Source organism: Somniosus microcephalus, chromosome 29, assembly GCF_052327205.1.
Source record: "Somniosus microcephalus isolate GS21.2 chromosome 29, FLI_Smic_1.0, whole genome shotgun sequence".
NCBI classification, from domain to species: Eukaryota; Metazoa; Chordata; class Chondrichthyes; order Squaliformes; family Somniosidae; genus Somniosus; species Somniosus microcephalus.
Window position 1 is genome coordinate 9360455 of NC_141015.1, and position 21496 is coordinate 9381950.

The following is a 21496-nucleotide window of genomic DNA, read 5'->3' on the forward strand; positions in this document are numbered from 1 at the left end:
CAAAATAGAAATTCCCGGTGAACTGGCAGTGTCGCCGCAAGTAAAGCTGTAAAAGTCTTTTATTGTCAATAGCGGTTATTACTGTATTCTTAATTGCTATGAATGTCAATAAGTGCTTTGAACCCCACTATTTCGAGGAGTAATTTAAGATACTTATAATCAAGAGCCACATCCTGTAACAGAGGGGCAAGGGGGGGAGGAGACTGGGGACAGGGGGGGGGAGGAGACTGGGGACAGGGGGGGGAGGAGACTGGGGACAGGGGGGGGAGGAGACTGGGGACAGGGGGGGGAGGAGACTGGGGACAGGGGGGGGAGGAGACTGGGGACAGGGCGGGGAGGAGACTGGGGACAGGGGGGGAGGAGACTGGGGACGGGGGGGGAGGAGACTGGGGACAGGGGGGGAGAGGAGACTGGGGACGGGGGGGGAGGAGACTGGGGACAGGGGGGAAGGAGACTGGGGACAGGGGGGAAGGAGACTGGGGACAGGGGGGAAGGAGACTGGGGACAGGGGGGAAGGAGACTGGGGACAGGGGGGAAGGAGACTGGGGACAGGGGGGAAGGAGACTGGGGACAGGGGGGGAGAGACTGGGGACAGGGGGGGAGAGACTGGGGACAGGGGGGGAGAGACTGGGGACAGGGGGGGAGAGACTGGGGACAGGGGGGGAGAGACTGGGGACAGGGGGGGAGAGACTGGGGACAGGGGGGGAGAGACTGGGGACAGGGGGGGAGAGACTGGGGACAGGGGGGGAGAGACTGGGGACAGGGGGGGAGAGACTGGGGACAGGGGGGGAGAGGAGACTGGGGACGGGGGGGAGAGACTGGGGACGGGGGGGGAGACTGGGGACGGGGGGGGAGACTGGGGACGGGGGGGGAGAGACTGGGGACGGGGGGGGGAGACTGGGGACAGGGGGGGGAGACTGGGGACAGGGGGGGAGACTGGGGACAGTGGGGGGGGAGACTGGGGACAGGGGGGGGAGACTGGGGACAGGGGGGGGGAGACTGCGGACAGGGGGGGAGAGACTGGGGACAGGGGGGGAGAGAATGGGGACAGGGGGGGAGAGACTGGGGACGGGGGGGAGAGACAGGGGACGGGGGGGAGAGACTGGGGACAGGGGGGGAGAGACTGGGGACAGGGGGGGAGAGACTGGGGACAGGGGGGAGAGACTGGGGACAGGGGGGAGAGACTGGGGACAGGGGGGGAGAGACTGGGGACGGGGGGGAGAGACTGGGGACTGGGAACAGGGGGGGAGAGACTGGGGACGGGGGGGGAGAGACTGGGGACGGGGGGGAGAGACTGGGGACAGGGGGGGAGAGACTGGGGACAGGGGGGCGGGAGACTGGGGACAGGGGGGGCGGGAGACTGGGGACAGGGGGGGGGGAGACTGGGGACAGGGGGGAGAGACTGGGGACAGGGGGGAGAGACTGGGGACAGGGGGAGAGAGACTGGGGACAGGGGGGGCGGGAGACTGGGGACAGGGGGGGGCGGGAGACTGGGGACAGGGGGGGAGAGACTGGGGACAGGGGGGGAGAGACTGGGGACAGGGGGGGAGAGACTGGGGACAGGGGGGGAGAGACTGGGGACAGGGGGGAGAGACAGGGGGGGAGAGACTGGGGACAGGGGGAGAGACAGGGGGGGGAGAGACTGGGGACAGGGGGGGAGAGACTGGGGACAGGGGGGGGAGAGACTGGGGACAGGGGGAGAGACTGGGGACAGGGGGGGGGAGAGACTGGGGACAGCGGGGAGAGACAGGGGGGGAGAGACTGGGGACAGGGGGAGAGACAGGGGGGAGAGACTGGGGACAGGGGGAGAGACTGGGGACAGGGGGAGAGACTGGGGACAGGGGGAGAGACTGGGGACAGGGGGAGAGACTGGGGACAGGGGGAGAGACTGGGGACAGCGGGAGAGACTGGGGACAGCGGGAGAGACTGGGGACAGGGGGAGAGACTGGGGACAGGGGGAGAGACTGGGGACAGGGGGAGAGACTGGGGACAGGGGGAGAGACTGGGGACAGGGGGAGAGACTGGGGACAGGGGTCAAACGTAGCTCAGTCATTTATTCTTCATAAAGAATTTAAGGTTCCGTTTTTACCTGGTTTCTCCTTTTCCTGACGATGTAAATGCTGGCGGCAAGGATTCCGGTCAGCAGCAGCCCGAGTGGTAAACCCAGCCCCAGCCCCAGCCCGAGCACCAAGCCTCCATCTACCGGGCTCTGAAACACAAAGAGACCAACTTTACACCCGCCGGCCAGCTTCCCAACTCCGACTCGACCTCGGGGCGCACCAGTTACACTCCCGCTCAGTGTCGGGACCTTTCCTGTAGGAGCCTCTGAACACTGGGATAAATGTTGACTGTGTGTGTCAAAAACCCGGGAACTCTAGCTCGGGTCGAGCTGCCAACCTTCCAACACTTTGCCCCAGCAGCAGAGGAAGCTACCAGAATGTGAAGGAGGTTTCGGTTCACACTGGAATATGGACCTTCTACATGAGGGTCAACAGATGAAGAAAGCTCTCCCCGTACCTTCTCCACAGCGTTAATACCAGAGAGACACAGCCCGCGAGACTGACCAGCACTCCTGCCTCCTTACCTCATCACTTGCCCCAGTTGTTCCATTGGTAAATGGCTGCAAAGTTAAACAGACAATGTACAGATTAGACATTAAACAGCAATGCTTTTCTCCATTGGAGAATCACCGTGTTTCACACAAAGAAACTCCCCTGTACCAAAACTCAATAAGAATTATTTGAAACTCTACTGACATCAGGGTTGCCAAATCTGGTTGGACGTATTCCTGGAGATTTCCTCACATGACCTTCAGCCTCCTTGCCCCCACACTCCCGCGATTATTCGCCCATGTCCATCCTCGCGGAGCCCCGCCTTTACTCGCCAATTGGAAAGCGGACACTCTCCTCCTCACCCAATTGGATAATGATTGACTATCAGTCAAACAGCCCTTATCACATTTCCAATATTTTCATAACTAATAAATGAAAGTTCACGGAAATTGAAAAAACACAATTTTATTAATGTTTCTATGATTTTTTCCCCAGGTTGCTCACTGCAGTGACCTGGAGGTTAATCTTTAATTCCTGGAGACACAACTCGTTTTTTCGCCATCAATTAGGATCATTAAACCACCAATTGGAATCACTTAAACCATGAGTTCCAAATTATAATAAAACGAATGGGAAAAACGTATTGAATTATAATTTCTAACGTTTTTTATTTGTTCCTGGGATGTGGGCGTCGCTGGCAAGGCCTAGCAGCGAGTTCCAGGATTTAAATCCAGCGACGATGAATGAACGGCGATATACTTCCAAGTCAGGATGGTGTGTGACTTGGAGGTGGCGGTGTTCCCATGCGCCTGCAGCCCGTGTCCTTCTAGGTGGTAGAGATCGTAGATTTGGGAGTTGCTGTCGAAGAAGCCTTGGCGAGTTGCTGCAGTGAATCGTATAGATGGTACACACTGCAGCCATGGTATGCCAGTGGTGGAGGGAGTGAATGTTTAAGTGGGCTGCTTTGTCCTGGATGGTGTCGAGCTTCTTGAGTGTTGTTGGAGCTGCACTCATCCAGGCAAGTGGAGAGTATTCCGTCACACTCCTGACTTGTGCCTTGTAGATGGTGGAAAGGCTTTGGGGAGTCAGGAGGTGAGACACTCGCCACATAATACCCAGCCTCTGACCTGCTCTTGTAGCCACCATATTTATGTGGCTGGTCCAGTTAAGTTTCTGGTCAATGGTGACCCCAGGATGTTGATGGTGGGTGATTCGGTGATGCTAATGCCATTGAATGTCAAGAGGCAGTGGTTAGACGCTCTCTTGGTGGAGACAGTCATTGCCTGGCATTTGTGTGGCGCGAATGTTACCTGCCACTTATCAGCCCAAGCCTGAATGTCGTCCAGGTCTTGTTGCATGTGGGCATGGACTGCTCCATTATCTGAGGAGTTGCGAATGGAACTGAACACTGTGCAGTCATCAGCGAACATCCCCATTTCTGACCTTAGGATGGAGGGAAGGTCATTGATGAAGCAGCTGAAGATGGTTGGGCCTAGGACACTGCCCTGAGGAACTCCTGCAGCGATGTCCTGGGGCTGAGATGATTGGCCTCCAACAACCACAACCATCTTCCTTTGTGCTAGGTATAACTCCAGCCAGTGGAGATTCTTTCCCCTGATTCCCATGACTTCAATTTTACTAGGGCTCCTTGATGCCACACTTGGTCAAATACTGCCTTGATGTCAAGGTCCGTCACTCTCACTTCACCTCTGGAATTCAGCTCTTTTGTCCATGTTTGGACCAAGGCTGTAATGAGGTCTGGAGCCGAGTGGTCCTGGCAGAACTCAAACTGAGCATCGGTGAGCAGGTTATTGGTGAGTAAGTGCCACTTGATAGCACTGTCAACAACACCTTCCATCACTTTGCTGATGATTGAGAGTAGACTGATGGGGCGGTAATTGGCCAGATTGGATTTGTCCTGCTTTTTGTGGACAGGACATACCTGGGCAGTTTTCCACATTGTCGGGTAGATACCAGTGTTATAGGTGTACTGGGACAGCTTGGTTAGAGGCGGGGCTAGTTCTGGAGAACAAGTCTTCAGCACGATAGCTTGGATGTTGTCAGGACCCATAGTCTTTGCTGTATCCAATGCACTGAGCCATTTCTTGACATCACATGGAGTGAATCAAGTTGGCTGAAGACTGGCTTTTATGATGGTGGGGACCTCAGGAGGAGGCTGATATTGATCATTCTCTTGGTACTTCAGGATGAAGATGGTTGCAAACACTTCAGCCTTGTCTTTTGCACTCACGTGCTGGGCTCCACCATCATTGAGGATGGGGATATTCATGGAGCCTCCTCCCGTTAGTTGTTTAATGGTCCACCACCATTCAAGACTGGATGTGGCAGGACTGCAGAGCTTTGATCTAATCTGTTGATTGTGGGATCGCTTAGTTCTGTCTATAGCATGCTGCTTCCGTTGTTTTACATACATGTGTTGCAGCTTCCCTAGGTTGGCAGCTCATTTTTAGGTATGCCTGGTGCTGCTCCTGGCATGCTCTTCTGCACTCCTCATTGACCAGGATTGGTTGCCTGGCTTGATGGTAATGCTAGAGTGAGGGCTATGTTGGGTCATGAGGTTACAAATTGTGGTGGAATACAATTCTGCTGCTGCTGATGGCCCACAGAGCCTCATGGATGCCCAGTTTTGAGCTGCTAGATCTGTTCTGAATCTATCCCATTTAGCACGGTGGTTGTGCCACACAACACGATATGGGGTGTCCTCAGTGTGAAGACGGAACTCCACAAGGACTATGCGGTGGTCACTGTTACCAATACTGTCATGGACAGGTGCATCTGTGACAGGTAGGTTGGTGAGGGCGAGGTCAAGTAGGTTTTTCCCTCGTGTTGGTTCTCTCACCACCTGCTGCAGGCCCAGTCTGGTAGCTATATCACTCAGGACTCGACCAGTAGTGGTGCTAACGAGCCTCTCTTGGTGATGGACATTGAAGTCCCCCACCCAGAGTACATTCTGTCCCTCAGTGCTTCTTCAACATGGAGGTGTACTGATTCATCAGCTGAGGGAGGGCAGTAGGTGGTAATCAGCAGGAGGTTTCCTTGCCCATGCTTGACCTGAAGCCAGGAGACTTCATGGGGTCCGGAGTCAATGTTGATCACTCCCAGGACCACTCCCTCCCAAATGTATACCACGTGGGGCAGGACAGGTTATACCCAGGGATGGTGATGGAGGAGTCTTGGACATTGGCTGAAAGTATGACTATGTCAGGCTGTTGCCTGTGGGGCAGCCCTCCCAATTTTGGCACAAGCTGTTAGTGAGGAGGACTTTGCAGGGTCAACTGGGCTGGGTGTGCCATTGTCGTGGTCAATGCCGGGTGATCTGTCCAGTTTTATTCTTATTATTATTGTTGTTTTTTGTAGCGCTTTCATACAACTGAATGGCTTGCTAGGCCATTTCAGATGGCAGTTAAGAATCAACCACATTGGGTGGGGTGGGTCTGGAGTCCTTAGCTAGACGACAGATTTCCTGTCAATCTGGTAGATTCATGGTCACCATTACTGATACTAGCTTTTTATTCCAGATTTGTTTAAATTCCCCATTTGAACTCCTGTCTCTGGATCATTAGTCCAGGCCTCTGGATTACTAGCCCAGTAACATAACCACCATGCTACCGTTCCTGACTGTATCCACCATGCCTTCTGGTCATGAAAGCTTCAAGCGTACCAACAGACACCTCATGCTCCCTCTCCAGACTCGCTGGCGCGGACATAGCTGTGGAAGAGAGGCATCCTAGAGAGTTGGAAATCCTACCTGATGCTTTACAGGTTCGTGAACACATTGGGCCCAATATCCTAAAGGTGGAAGGATGGAGGTGGTCTCGGGACTTCCAGCCACTTGTGGACTTCACCCCATTGTAAATTACTGGGTCAGTCCATTTAAATAAGCAGAGGGGTGCAGGCCTGCAACACCGCTGATACACTGGGGTGGGGCAGGGGCGAGGCCCAAATGGGACATGAAGAAGGGGCGGCAAGAGGTCGTAGAGAGGGGAAGACGACACCACGACAGAGTGCACTCCATACCCATCATCGCATCCACACGGAGAAGTGAAGGTCAAAGGTTAGGGAGCAGGTGCTTCAGGTAGCCCCGGGACTGCTGGAGCCCTCCTGTCTTATTTACACATCTTACTGTGAGATGCCACACACCATTGTCAGTAACACCAGTCCCCTTCTTACCTCAGCACTTGTCAGGCTTGTTCCATTAAGAAAGCTCTGGAAATTTGAAGAGATAGCACACAGATCAGATACTGAACAGCAAAGCCTTTCTCCATTAGAGAATCACTGTGTTACACACAAACAAACTCTGGCTCCAGCATGAAAAATAATAGCATACTCACCTGTTAAAATTAAATTATTTAACACTTTTAAAAGGCTGATATTGATATTATGTTAGTTCCGTCTCTTGTTAGAGACTATCTCTATGTTTGTGGCCGTTTACTTAGGCTGAATATAATGTGCTAGATGTCATAGATTCACACTATCAGATAACCACATAGACAAGGATTACAGAAACCTACATACCACACAGCAATCTTGCAAAAAGCTAATGTAAATCGATTGTCTTCACACTGAAGTTATCCACTTTGGTAGGAAAAATAGAAAAGCAGAGTATTTTTTAAATGGTGAGAGATTGAGAAATGTTGGTGTTCAGAGGGCCCTGGGTGTCCTTGTAACATGAATCACTGAAAGTTAACATGCAGGTACAGCAAGCAATTAGGAAAGCAAATGGTATGTTGGCCTTTAATACAAGAGGATTTGAGTATAAGAGTAAAGACGTCTTACTGCAATTATATAGGGCCTTGGTGAGACCACACCTGGAGTATTGTGGACAGTTTTGGTCTCCTTACCTAAGGAAGGATATACTTGCCATAGAGGGAGTGCAACGAAGGTTCACCAGACTGATTCCTGGGATGGGGGGGATTGTCCCATCAGGAGAGATTGAATAGGCTGGGCCTATATTCTCTAGAGTTTAGAAGAATGAGAGGTGATCTCATTGAAACATACAACATTTTTACAGGGCTTGACAGGGTAGATGCAGGAAGAATGTTTCCCCTGGCTGGGGAGTCTAGAAGCAGGGGCCACAGTCTCAGAATAAGGGGTCGGCCATTTCGGACTGAGATGAGGAGAAATTTCTTCACTCAGAGGGTGGTGAATCTTTCAGTCGTTGAGTATATTCAAGACAGAGATCGATAGATTTTTGAATATTAAGGGAATCAAGGGATATGGGGATCGGGCGGGAAAGTGGAGATGAGGTAGAAGATCAGCCATGACCTTATTGAATGGTGGAGCAGGCTCAAAGGACCATGTGGCCTACTCCTGCTCCTACTTCTTATGTTCTTACATAGGTTAGGGTGGTGGTAAATAGCGAGGAGGGAAGTCTCAGGCTACAGGACGATATAGATGGGTTGGTCAGATGGGCGGAAAAGTGGCAAATGGAATTTAACCCTGAAAAGTGTGAGGTGATGCATTTTGGACGGACTAACAAGGCAAGGGAATACACAATGAATGGTAAGACCCTAGGAAAGACAGAGGATCAGAGGGACCTTGGTGTGCATGTATATAGATCCCTGAAGGCAGCATAACAGGTGGATAAGGTGGTTAAAAAGGCATATGGGATATTTGCCTTCATTAGCCGAGGCATAGAATATAAGAGCAGGGAGGTTATGATGGAGCTGTACAAAATGCTAGTGAGGCCACAGCTGGAATACTGTGTGCAGTTCTGGTCGCCACACTATAGGAAGGATGTGATTGCATTGGAGAGGGTGCAGAGGAGATTCACCAGGATGTTACCTGGGCTGGAGCACTTCAGCTATGAAGAAAGACTGGACAGGCTGGGGTTGTTTTCCTTGGAGCAGAGAAGGCTGAGGGGGGACCTGATTGAGGTGTACAAAATTATGAGGGGCAGAGATAGGGTAGATAGAAAGGAACTTTTCTCCTTAGTAGAGGGGTCAATAACCAGGGGGCATAGTTTCAAGGTAAGGGGCAGGAGGTTTAGAGGGGATTTGAGGAAGAACTTTTTCACCCAGAGGGTGGTTGGAATCTGGAACTCACTGCCTGAAAGGGTGGTCGAGGCAGGAACCCTCACAACATTCAAGAAGCATTTGGATGAGCATTTGAAACGCCATAGCATACAAGGCTACGGACCAAGTGCTGGAAAATGGGATTAGAATAGACAGGGCTTGATGGCCGGCGCGGACGCGATGGGCCGAAGGGCCTCTTTCTGTGCTGTATAACTCTCTGACTCTATGACTCTAGGTTAAAAGGCACAGAAACAGGCCATTCGGCCCAACCAGTCCATGCCGGTGTTTATGCTCCACTCGAGCCTCCTCCCGTCTTTCCTCATCTAAATCTATCAGCGTAACCCTCTATTCCCTTCTCCCTCATATGTTTCTCCAGCCTCCCCTTAAATGTATCGATACTATTCGCTTCAACCACTCCCTGTGGCAGCGAGTTCCACATTCTCACCACTCTCTGGGTAAAGAAGTTTCTTCTGAATTCCCTATTGGATTTCTTGGTGAATATCTTATATTGATGGCCTCTAGTTATGCTCTTCCCCACAAGTGGAAACATTCTCTCTGTATCTACTCTATCAAAACCTTTCATAATTTTAAAGACCTCTATTAGGTCACCCCTCAGCCTTCTTTCAAGAGAAAAGAGACCCAGCCTGTTCATCCTTTCCTGATATGTATACCCTCGCATTTCTGGTATCATCCTTGTAAATCTTCTCTGCACCCTCTCCAGTGCCTCTATATCCTTTTTATAATATGGCAACGAGAATTGTACGCAGTGCTCCAAGTGTGGTCTAAACAAGGTTCGATACAGGTTTAGCATAACTTCCCTACTTTTCAATTCTATCCCGCTAGAAATAAACCCTAGTGCTTGGTTTGCATTTTTAATGACCTTGCTAACCTGTCACAACTTTTAGTGATTTGTGTATTTGTACTCCGAGATCCCTTTGTTCCTCTACCCCACCTAGACTCGCACCCTCCAAGTGATAAGTGACCTCCCTATTCTTCCTACCAAAATGTAATACCTCACATTTATCTGTGTTGAACCTATTATTTGCCCATTCTGCAAGTTTATTAATGTCCTCCTGTAATTTGTTGCAATCCTCCTCAGTATTGACTACCCCCCCCCCCCCAAATTTGGTATCATCCACAAATTTTGAAATTTTGTTTTTGATTCCAAAGTCTGAATCATTAATGGCCGAGAAATTCGGGTCTCCACGGGTGAGTACGCACGGGGTACTCACCCGTAGGCCCAATGGAAGTGCCGGTTTCCTGCATGCACTGCGCATGCGCGGGAAACCGGCACTTCCGTTCCCCTGAAAGAAGGGGTTCAGAAGTCGAACGCGTGCGCGGGAGAGGCAGCGCGTGCACATCGAACTTACATTTTATTTGCAGGTTTTCCCGGGAGGGTAAGTCTCCAGAAGTTACACATTTAAAAAGCAGGCGTAAGGCCTGCTTTTTACAAGGTAAGTGGTAAATTAATTAAAATTAAAACATTTTTTCCACAGGTTTATTATTTTTAAATACTTTAAAGCAAGGTAAGTTTTAGCCCCGTTAGAAAATAAAATTATTTTTTTCAAAAATTTAAATTATTGTTTAAAATAGTTATTTCATGTAATTTATGGTTTATTTAAAAAACGTGATGTTTTTAAAAAATTTATTTGAAGATTTAGTGATGTTTTGGGGCCGTAGTATTTATAAGTTTTGACAGCTCTTCCTGTCAAACTTATGAATGGAGAATTCCCTGCTCCGATTGGCTCCCCATGGCCCACGTGATCCCGGGGACGCATCAAACTAACTGCGCCCCTGGGATACGCAAGCACTGCACGCCGGCAGCTGGACCAGGCCCCGGATCGGAATTCCACGGGGGCCCACAGCTCAACGGCCAGCGGGCAAGGTAAGTGCAGGTCGGGGGCTTACACCCGCGGGAAGCCCCTGACCCGAATTTCTGGGCCAATGTAAATTGTGAACAGCAGTGGTCCCAGCACTGATCCTTGTGGAAAACCACTACCCACCTTCTGCCACTGTGAATAGCTACCCTTTACTCCCATTCTCTGCATTCTGTCTTGAAGCCAGCCAGCAATCCATTCTGCTACTTGTCCCCTGACTCTGCATTCTCTGACCTTATTCATTAGTCTATTATGGGTGGAAACAGTTTCTCCCTATCTAATCCACCAAAACCCCTCATGATTTTGAACACCTCTATTAAATGTCCCCTTAACCTTCTCTGCACTAAGGAAAACAACCCCAGCTTCTCCAGTCTCTCCACATAACTGAAGTCCCTCGTGTACTTAAAGATAAATCAGAATGGATTTATCTTTAAGTCCCCTGGTCCTCAGCCAGCCTGTGTTGGGCTGCTGGTCACTACAACACCTGGCCATACTATCCCTGGGCTAGAGGAAGGGGTGGGGAATCATGCTCAGTATTAGTGACCCCTGGACATTGGCTAAGAAGAGAATTCAGATGTGATAAGGATGTCCTCACAAATGAATCACACGTTGACTCATTGTGGAGGCTCATGAGTGGAGAATAAAATCTTGGTGAGATACTGGAGGGCTGTCATTCCCCCATGGGACCAGCCCCCAGAATGAGTCAGCATCGTGGCATAGGTCAAGGGAGGGGAGCGGGAGGTGTCGCACGGGAGGGGAGTGTGGGTGTGGCATGGGTGCAGAGTGGGGGGTGGCATGGGAGGGGGGCGGCACGGGAGGGGAGCGGGAGGTGTCGCATAGGAGGGGAGCGGGGGGGCGTGGCACGGGAGGGGAGTGGGGGGAGTATTTGAAAATTGATTGTGTAGCAGACGCTGAAATAATCAAAAATAGTCCCAATGGCATAGTGGGTGAAAGCATTGCTCCATGTAACAACGTCTTGCATTTAACCTTTAACATAGTAAAACGTCCAAGGCGCTTCACAGGAGCGATTATCAAACAAAGTTTGACACCGAGCCACATAAGAAGATATTAGAACAGGTGACCAAGAGGTGGGCTTTAAGGAGCGTCTTAAAGGAGGAGAGAGAGGTAGAGCGACGGAGAGGTTTAGGGAGGCAATTCCAGAGCTCAGGGCCCAGGCAGCTGAAGGCACGGTCACCAAAGGTGTGGCGATGAAAATCAGGGATGCACAAGAGGCCAGAATTGGAGGAGTGCAGATACCATAGATGGCTGTAGGGCTGGAGGAGATTATAGAGATTGGGATGGGCGAAGCCATGGAGGAATTTGAAAACAAGGATGAGAATTTTAAAATTGAGGTGTTACCGGACCGAGAGCCATTGTAGGTCAGCGAGCACAGGGGTGATGGGTGAACGAGATTTGGTGCGAGTTAGGACACGGGGCAGCAGATTGTTGGATGACCTCAGATTTATGGAGGGTGGAAGATGGGAGACGTAACAAAGGCATGGCTGAGGGTTTCAGCAGCAGATATGGTGAGGGAGGGGCGGAGGTAGACGATGTTATGGAGGTGGATGCAGGCGGTTTTAGTGATGCAGAGGATATGTGGTCGGAAGATCATTTCAGGGTCAAATACGACACCAAGGTTTCAAAATGTCTGGTTAAGCCTCAGAGAGCGGTCAGGGAGAGGGATGGAGTTGGTGACTAGAGAATGGAGATGTGGCGGGGACCAAAGACAATGGCATCGGTCTTCCCAATATTTAACACTTGAACTGTAGAGAAGGAAGGTCCTGCGTTCTACCCAATCTGTGATAGGAAGGGTTAGATACAGAGTAAAGCTCCCTCTACACTGTCCCATCAAACACTCCCAGGGCAAGTACAGCACGGGTTAGATACAGAGTAAAGCTCCCTCTACACTGTCGCATCAAACACTCCCAGGGCAGGTACAGCACGGGTTAGATACAGAGTAAAGCTCCCTCTACACTGTCCCCATCAAACACTCCCAGGGCAGGTACAGTTCGGGGTTAGATACAGAGAAAAGCTCCCTCTACACTGTCCCATCAAACACTCCCAGGGCAGGTACAGCACAGGTTTGATACAGAGTAAAGCTCCCTCTACACTGTCCCATCAAACACTCCCAGGGCAAGTACAGCACGGGTTAGATACAGAGTAAAGCTCCCTCTACACTGTCGCATCAAACACTCCCAGGGCAGGTACAGCACGGGTTAGATACAGAGTAAAGCTCCCTCTACACTGTCCCATCAAACACTCCCAGGGCAGGTACAGCACAGGTTTGATACAGAGTAAAGCTCCCTCTACACTGTCCCATCAAACACTCCCAGGGCAGGTACAGCACGGGTTTGATACAGAGTAAAGCTCCCTCTACACTGTCCCATCAAACACTCCCAGGGCAGGTACTGCACGGGTTAGATACAGAGTAAAGCTCCCTCTACACTGTCCCATCAAACACTCCCAGGGCAGGTACAGCACGGGTTAGATACAGAGTAAAGCTCCCTCTACACTGTCCCCATCAAACACTCCCAGGGCAGGTACAGCACGGGTTAGATACAGAGTAAAGCTCCCTCTACACTGTCCCCATCAAACACTCCCAGGGCAGGTACAGCACGGGTTTGATACAGAGTAAAGCTCCCTCTACACTGTCCCCATCAAACTCTCCCAGGGCAGGTACAGCACGGGGTTAGATACAGAGTAAAGCTCCCTCTACACTGTCCCATCAAACACTCCCAGGGCAGGTACAGCACAGGTTTGATACAGAGTAAAGCTCCCTCTACACTGTCCCCATCAAACACTCCCAGGGCAGGTACAGCACGGGTTTGATACAGAGTAAAGCTCCCTCTACACTGTCCCCATCAAACTCTCCCAGGGCAGGTACAGCACGGGGTTAGATACAGAGTAAAGCTCCCTCTACACTGTCCCATCAAACACTCCCAGGGCAGGTACAGCACAGGTTTGATACAGAGTAAAGCTCCCTCTACACTGTCCCATCAAACACTCCCAGGGCAGGTCTGCACGGGTTAGATACAGAGTAAAGCTCCCTCTACACTGTCCCATCAAACACTCCCAGGGCAGGTACAGCACGGGTTAGATACAGAGTAAAGCTCCCTCTACACTGTCCCATCAAACACTCCCAGGGCAGGTACAGCACGGGTTAGATACAGAGTAAAGCTCCCTCTACACTGTCCCATCAAACACTCCCAGGGCAGGTACAGCACGGGTTAGATACAGAGTAAAGCTCCCTCTACACTGTCCCCATCAAACACTCCCAGGGCAGGTACAGCACAGGGTTAGATACAGAGTAAAGCTCCCTCTACACTGTCCCATCAAACACTCCCAGGACAGGTACAGCACGGGTTAGATACAGAGTAAAGCTCCCTCTACACTGTCCCATCAAACACTCCCAGGGCAGGTCTGCACGGGTTAGATACAGAGTAAAGCTCCCTCTACACTGTCCCATCAAACACTCCCAGGGCAGGTACAGCACGGGTTTGATACAGAGTAAAGCTCCCTCTACACTGTCCCCATCAAACTCTCCCAGGGCAGGTACAGCACGGGGTTAGATACAGAGTAAAGCTCCCTCTACACTGTCCCATCAAACACTCCCAGGGCAGGTACAGCACAGGTTTGATACAGAGTAAAGCTCCCTCTACACTGTCCCCATCAAACACTCCCAGGGCAGGTACAGCACGGGTTTGATACAGAGTAAAGCTCCCTCTACACTGTCCCCATCAAACTCTCCCAGGGCAGGTACAGCACGGGGTTAGATACAGAGTAAAGCTCCCTCTACACTGTCCCATCAAACACTCCCAGGGCAGGTACAGCACAGGTTTGATACAGAGTAAAGCTCCCTCTACACTGTCCCATCAAACACTCCCAGGGCAGGTCTGCACGGGTTAGATACAGAGTAAAGCTCCCTCTACACTGTCCCATCAAACACTCCCAGGGCAGGTACAGCACGGGTTAGATACAGAGTAAAGCTCCCTCTACACTGTCCCATCAAACACTCCCAGGGCAGGTACAGCACGGGTTAGATACAGAGTAAAGCTCCCTCTACACTGTCCCATCAAACACTCCCAGGGCAGGTACAGCACGGGTTAGATACAGAGTAAAGCTCCCTCTACACTGTCCCATCAAACACTCCCAGGGCAGGTACAGCACGGGTTAGATACAGAGTAAAGCTCCCTCTACACTGTCCCATCAAACACTCCCAGGGCAGGTACAGCACGGGTTAGATACAGAGTAAAGCTCCCTCTACACTGTCCCCATCAAACACTCCCAGGGCAGGTACAGCACAGGGTTAGATACAGAGTAAAGCTCCCTCTACACTGTCCCATCAAACACTCCCAGGACAGGTACAGCACGGGTTAGATACAGAGTAAAGCTCCCTCTACACTGTCCCATCAAACACTCCCAGGGCAGGTCTGCACGGGTTAGATACAGAGTAAAGCTCCCTCTACACTGTCCCCATCAAACTCTCCCAGGGCAGGTCTGCACTATCCCCTTTCTAAGTTTGAACCCATGCCCCTTGTTTCTAGAGATATTATCAGGGTTCAATTGATCCATTTCCTGAAGAAATGTGATTAAATCCCTGAACTTTGTCCTCTCCCAAGATTATCCCATGCTCTTCAGCCACCCAGAGCGTTCAGATACCTGATGTTAAGTATCACACCTTTGGCTTGATTATATTCATTTTCAGATTGACTTACTTCTGTTGTTGATGTATAGAACGTCAGTCGTCTCTGAATGGAGAAACAAGGAAAGATTTTTAAAAATGGTTTAAATAACATCAGAAAGCTGTTAATTCCCATTAACCGTACTCTGTTTCTGGTGTAGTATGCTGCATACACTAGTTAGACGGGGTGAATTCCCATTCACTGGGCTCTGTTACTGGTGCACTAGTTATTGGTGCAGTGTGCTGGAGACACCAGTTGGATGGTGCCCATTGTTGGTTCCCAGAGTTCTCTAAAAGACAACCTTACATTTTAGTGCTGTTATGAGGGGCCTATTTCCAATATGGACAAAGTTCCTAATCATGATGAACCATACACAGATGTAAATAAATGGGGGGACAGCAAGGGGAGGATCCTGCTTTTCGAGGCTGAGATCCAACACCTGTCTGCTCCAGCTTCTTGGCTCGACGCTCATTCTAGGTTTCCAACGTTCCCGCTTTGGGTGGGAGGCGACCAGACTGGGCGATTGCTCTCCCAAGGGCTGCCGTTGGTGAGCTGGGAGCAACGGTCCAAGTATGCACAGTTTGCCCAATGCCCCCTACCCTGGCTGTCGTGGACTGCAGCCAATCACATTGCCTGGTCCCTGCTGGTTCACCCTGCTACCTTACTGCTTGTGAGGGTGACGGCACCGGTGCCAAGGAAAATCACCTAGAAACTCCATTCATCCTGAGCGAGAAACACAAACTGGGAGAGGGAGAGAGAGACTGGGGGAGAGAGAGACTGGGGGAGAGAGAGAGAGACTGGGGAGAGAGAGAGAGAGAGAAACTGGGGGAGAGAGAGAGACTGGGGGAGAGAGAGAGAGACTGGGGGAGAGAGAGAGAGACTGGGGGAGAGAGAGAGAGACTGGGGGAGAGAGAGAGAAACAGAGAGAGAGAAACAAACTGGGAGAGAGAGAGAGACTGGGGGAGAGAGATAGAGACTGGGGGAGAGAGAGAGAGACTGGGGGAGAGAGAGAGAAACTGGGGGAGAGAGAGACTGGGGGAGAGAGAGAGAGAGAGAGAGAGACTGGGGGAGAGAGAGAGAAACTGGGGGAGAGAGAGAGAGACTGGGGAGAGAGAGAGAGACTGGGGGAGAGAGAGAGAGAGAGACTGGGGGAGAGAGAGAGAGACTGGGGGAGAGAGAGAGACTGGGGGAGAGAGAGAGAGACTGGGGAGAGAGAGAGAGACTGGGGGAGAGAGAGAGAGAGAGACTGGGGGAGAGAGAGAGAGAGAGACTGGGGGAGAGAGAGAGAGACTGGGGGAGAGAGAGAGACTGGGGGAGAGAGAGAGAGACTGGGGAGAGAGAGAGAGACTGGGGGAGAGAGAGAGAGAGAGACTGGGGGAGAGAGAGAGAGACTGGGGGAGAGAGAGAGAGACTGGGGGAGAGAGAGAGAGACTGGGGGAGAGAGAGAGAAACTGGGGGAGAGAGAGAGAGAGACTGGGGGAGAGAGAGAGAAACTGGGGGAGAGAGAGAGACTGGGGGAGAGAGAGAGAGACTGGGGAGAGAGAGAGAGACTGGGGGAGAGAGAGAGAGAGAGACTGGGGGAGAGAGAGAGAGACTGGGGGAGAGAGAGAGAGACTGGGGGAGAGAGAGAGACTGGGGGAGAGAGAGAGAGACTGGGGAGAGAGAGAGAGACTGGGGGAGAGAGAGAGAGAGAGACTGGGGGAGAGAGAGAGAGACTGGGGGAGAGAGAGAGAGACTGGGGGAGAGAGAGAGAGACTGGGGGAGAGAGAGAGAAACTGGGGGAGAGAGAGAGAGAGACTGGGGGAGAGAGAGAGAAACTGGGGGAGAGAGAGAGAAACTGGGGGAGAGAGAGAGAAACTGGGGGAGAGAGAGAGAAACTGGGGGAGAGAGAGAGAAACTGGGGAGAGAGAGAGAGAGAGAAACTGGGGAGAGAGAGAGAGACTGGGGGAGAGAGAGAGAGAGACTGGGGGAGAGAGAGAGAGACTGGGGGAGAGAGAGACTGGGGGAGAGAGAGAGAAACTGGGGGAGAGAGAGAGAGACTGGGGGAGAGAGAGAGAGAGACTGGGGGAGAGAGAGACTGGGGGAGAGAGAGAGAAACTGGGGGAGAGAGAGAGAGACTGCGGGGGAGAGAGAGAGAGACTGGGGGAGAGAGAGAGAGACTGGGGGAGAGAGAGAGAGACTGGGGGAGAGAAACAAACTGGGGGAGAGAGAGAGAGACTGGGGGAGAGAGAGAGAGAGACTGGGGGAGAGAGAGAGAGACTGGGGGAGAGAGAGACTGGGGGAGAGAGAGAGAAACTGGGGGAGAGAGAGAGAGACTGCGGGGGAGAGAGAGAGAGACTGGGGGAGAGAGAGAGAGACTGGGGGAGAGAGAGAGAGACTGGGGGAGAGAAACAAACTGGGGGAGAGAGAGAGAGACTGGGGGAGAGAGAGAGAGACTGGGTGAGAGAGAGAGAGAGTGTCTGGGGAGAGAGAGAGAGAGAAACACAAACTGGATGAGAGAGAGAGAGAGAGAGAGAGAGAAACACAAACTGGAAGAGAGAGAGAGAGAGAGAGAAACACAAACTGGGAGAGAGAGAGAAACTGGGAGAGAGAGAGACTGGGGAGAGAGAGCGACTGGGGAGAGAGAGAGAAACTGGGAGGGAGAGAGAGAGAGAGAAACACAAACAGGGAGAGAGAAAAACTGGGAGAGAGGGAGAGACTGGAGGAGAGAGAGAGAGACTGGAGGAGAGAGAGAGAGACTGGGGGAGAGAGAGAGAGACTGGGGGAGAGAGAGACATAGAGAGAGAGAGAGAGATTGGGGGAGAGAGACTGGGGGAGAGAGAGAGAGAGAGAGAGAGACGGGGGAGAGAGAGAGAGAGAGAGACTGGGAGAGAGAGAGAGACTGGGAGAGAGAGAGAGACTGGGGAGAGAGAGAGAGAGAGTGACGGGGAGAGAGGGACAGGGAGAGAGAGAGACTGGGGAGAGAGAGATGGGGAGGGAGAGAGAGAGAGACGGGAGAGAGAGACGGGGGAGAGAGAGAGAGACTGGGGGAGAGAGAGAGAGAGAGAGACTGGGAGAGAGAGAGAGAGACGGGGAGAGAGAGACGGGGAGAGAGAGAGACTGGGGGGAGAGAGAGAGACTGGGAGAGAGAGAGAGGCGGGGAGAGAGAGAGAGACTGGGGGAGAGAGAGAGACGGGGAGAGAGAGAGAGACTGGGGGAGAGAGAGAGAGACTGGGAGAGAGAGAGAGATGGGGAGAGAGAGATGGGGAGAGAAAGAGAGACTGGGGGAGAGAGAGAGAGACTGGGGAGAGAGAGAGACTGGGGAGGGAGAGAGACTGTGGAGAGAGAGAGACTGGGGAGAGAGAGAGAGAGACTGGGGGAGGGAGAGAGAGAGAGAGACTGGGGAGGGAGAGACTGGGGGAGGGAGAGATATGTGGAGAGAGAGAGACTGGGGAGAGAGAGAGATGGGGGAGAGAGAGAGAGAATGGGGAGAGAGAGAGAATGGGGAGAGAGAGAGACTGGGGAGAGAGAGACGGGGAAAGAGAGAGAGAGACTGGGGAGAGAGAGAGAGAGAGACTGGGGAGGGAGATAGAGAGACGGGGAGAGAGCGAGACGGGGAGAGAGAGAGAGACGGGGAGAGAGAGAGAGAGATGGGGAGAGAGAGAGAGAGACTGGGGAGGGAGATAGAGAGACGGGGGAGAGAGAGAGAGACGGGGAGAGAGAGAGAGACGGGGAGAGAGAGAGACTGGGGAGAGAGAGAGAGGCTGGGGAGAGAGAGAGAGACTGGGGGAGAGAGAGAGACTGGGGAGAGAGAGATTGAGAGGGAGATTATCTCTAACACCCAAGATGTTTTCATTTGCGCACTCTATATCCCCCCAATGGAATCCCCGTACTTTAAAGAGGACACCTTCTCCAACATTGAGGGGGAAATTATCCAATACCAGGCCCAGGGGAACGTGTTGATCTGTGGTGACCTCAATTCAAGAACTGGCGAAGAACCAGACTTCACCAATAATCAGGGAAACAATTACATATTCGGGAATAACCACTTCGCTATCCCTTCCCTTCCATACAGGCATAACTGCGACAAGCAGACAAATACCAATGGAAAACAGCTCCTGCAGCTCTGTCGAAGCCTGGGTCTGTACATTGTCAATGGTAGATTCATAGGAGACCTCCTAGGAAGATCGACCTACTGCTCACCTCTTGGCTGCAGCACCGTAGACTATATGATTACGGACTTGGACCCATCCTCTTTCAGAGCATTCACAGTCAAACCACAAACAACACTGTCAGATCACAGTCAAATTACTATGTATCTTAAAAAGACAGAAACAAACAACACAGAAACACAACCCAGTAAACTGTACAACACCAAAAAATCGTACAGATGGGCCAAAAACGACACGGAAAAATACCAGAAAGCAATTAGCAATGAATCAACTCAAGCTCTCTTGGACACCTTTCTGGATAACATATACACTCACAATAAAGAAGGCGTAAACCGGGCAGTGAATAACCTAAACAATATTTTTGATAATTTGGCAACAAGGTCAAACTTGAAAGCTCGCAAGAACAAACCCAAAACAAAAAACTATGAAAAATGGTTTGACACAGATTGCCATAACATGAGGAAAAAACTTAGAAAAATATCAAACCAAAAACACAGACATCCAGAAAATGAGGAATTACGCCTTACTTATTGTCAGACACTAACACAATACAGAAATACACTCAGAACCAAAAAAGAGCAATATATTAAGAATACACTCAGCTCCATTGAGGAATCCATTGATTCCAATTGTTTCTGGGACAACTGGAATACATTACACAAAAAACAACACGACGAATTGGCCATTCAAAATGGAGACACATGGGAAAACCACTTTGAAAAATTATACCAGAAAAACACACTAAGGCCAGAGCAACACCAAATATGCAAAAAACTGGAAAAGCTAGAAATGGCCATAAAAGATAACCAAAACCCGCTAGACTCCATAATAACAGAAAAAGAACTTTTTGAAAAACTCAAGGACCTGCGACCAGGAAAAGCTTGCGGGGCAGACGGCATACTAAGCGAGATGATTAAACACACAGACGATAAAATGAAACTGGCTAACCTAAAACTCTTCAACTTGGTTCTGAGTGTCGGTTACTTCCCTGATATCTGGAACAAAGGACTCATAACGCCCATATACAAAATGGGGACAAAGTCGACCCAAATAACTATCGAGGCATCTGTGTAAACAGTAGCTTGGGGAAGGTATTCTGTAGCATCATACACAAAAGACTTATAAACTTCCTTGAGGAGCACAATGTCTTGACTAAAAGCCAAATTGGATTCCTGCCAAACTATAGAACATCAGATCATATCTTCACCCTACAGACCCTAATTGACAAACACGTTCATCAAAACAAAAGCAAAATCTACGCATGCTTTATAGATTTCCAGAAGGCTTTCGACTCCATCTGGCATGACGGTTTATTCCTGAAACTTATCGAAAGCGGGGTAGGGGGAAAAACATATGATGTAATTAAATCAATGTATACAAACAACAAATGTGCAGTTAAAATTGGAGACAAACAAACAAAATACTTCCCACAGGGGCGGGGGGTGATGCAGGGCTCGCCAATCTCACCGACACTCTTTAATATTTACATAAATGAATTGGCAAAACTACTTGAACAATCTACAGCACCCGGCCTCACCCTATATGAATCCAAGGTTAAATTCCTCCTCTATGCAGACGACCTGGTTCTGCTGTCACCAACTAAGGAGGGTCTACAGCAGAACCTGGATCTGCTGGAGTCATACTGCCAGACTTGGGCCATGACAATAAATCCCCAAAAAACCAAAGTCCTTGTGTTCCAGCAAAGATCCAGACATCAGGGACCCAAAATAAATTTCACACTAGGAACAACTAAAATTGAACAAACCACTAACTACACATACTTGGGCTTAAAAATCAGTTCTACGGGAAATTTCAAACTGGCTGTGAATGAACTGAAAGAGAAAGCAAGAAGGGCTTTCTATGCCATTAAAAAATCAATCCAATTAGAAATCCCAATTAGCATTTGGCTCAAAATTTTCAAATCAGTAATTGAACCAATTGCACTCTATGGCAGTGAGGTGTGGGGACCGCTAACACAACAAGAATTTGCAAAATGGGACAAACACCCAATTGAGATCCTACATGCAGAATTCTGTAAAAGTATCCTCCGGACTCAAAGGAAAACCGTAAACAATGCATGCAGGGCAGAACTAGGCCAATTTCCACTAATAATCACTATCCAAAAAAGAGCCACCAAATTTTGGAAACACCTTGAAATGAGCAACCTCCAATGCTATCATTACCAAGCCCTGAAATGCC

General features: G+C 50.7%; 1 protein-coding gene across 3 annotated transcripts in view; it reads right to left on the bottom strand.

Moving 5' to 3' along the window:
* Positions 1–21496, bottom strand: part of LOC147098460 (uncharacterized) — a 182762-nt gene that overhangs the window by 94479 nt on the left and 66787 nt on the right. For all 3 annotated transcript variants that reach the window (XM_085970070.1, XM_085970072.1, XM_085970069.1), the window contains exons 2-5: positions 15180–15212; positions 6744–6779; positions 2585–2620; positions 2090–2209 (exon numbers count right to left, since the gene is read on the bottom strand). In XM_085970070.1, the coding sequence (XP_085826196.1) occupies positions 2090–2209; positions 2585–2620; positions 6744–6779; positions 15180–15212 (225 nt within the window). The remainder of the gene's footprint in view (positions 1–2089; positions 2210–2584; positions 2621–6743; positions 6780–15179; positions 15213–21496) is intronic.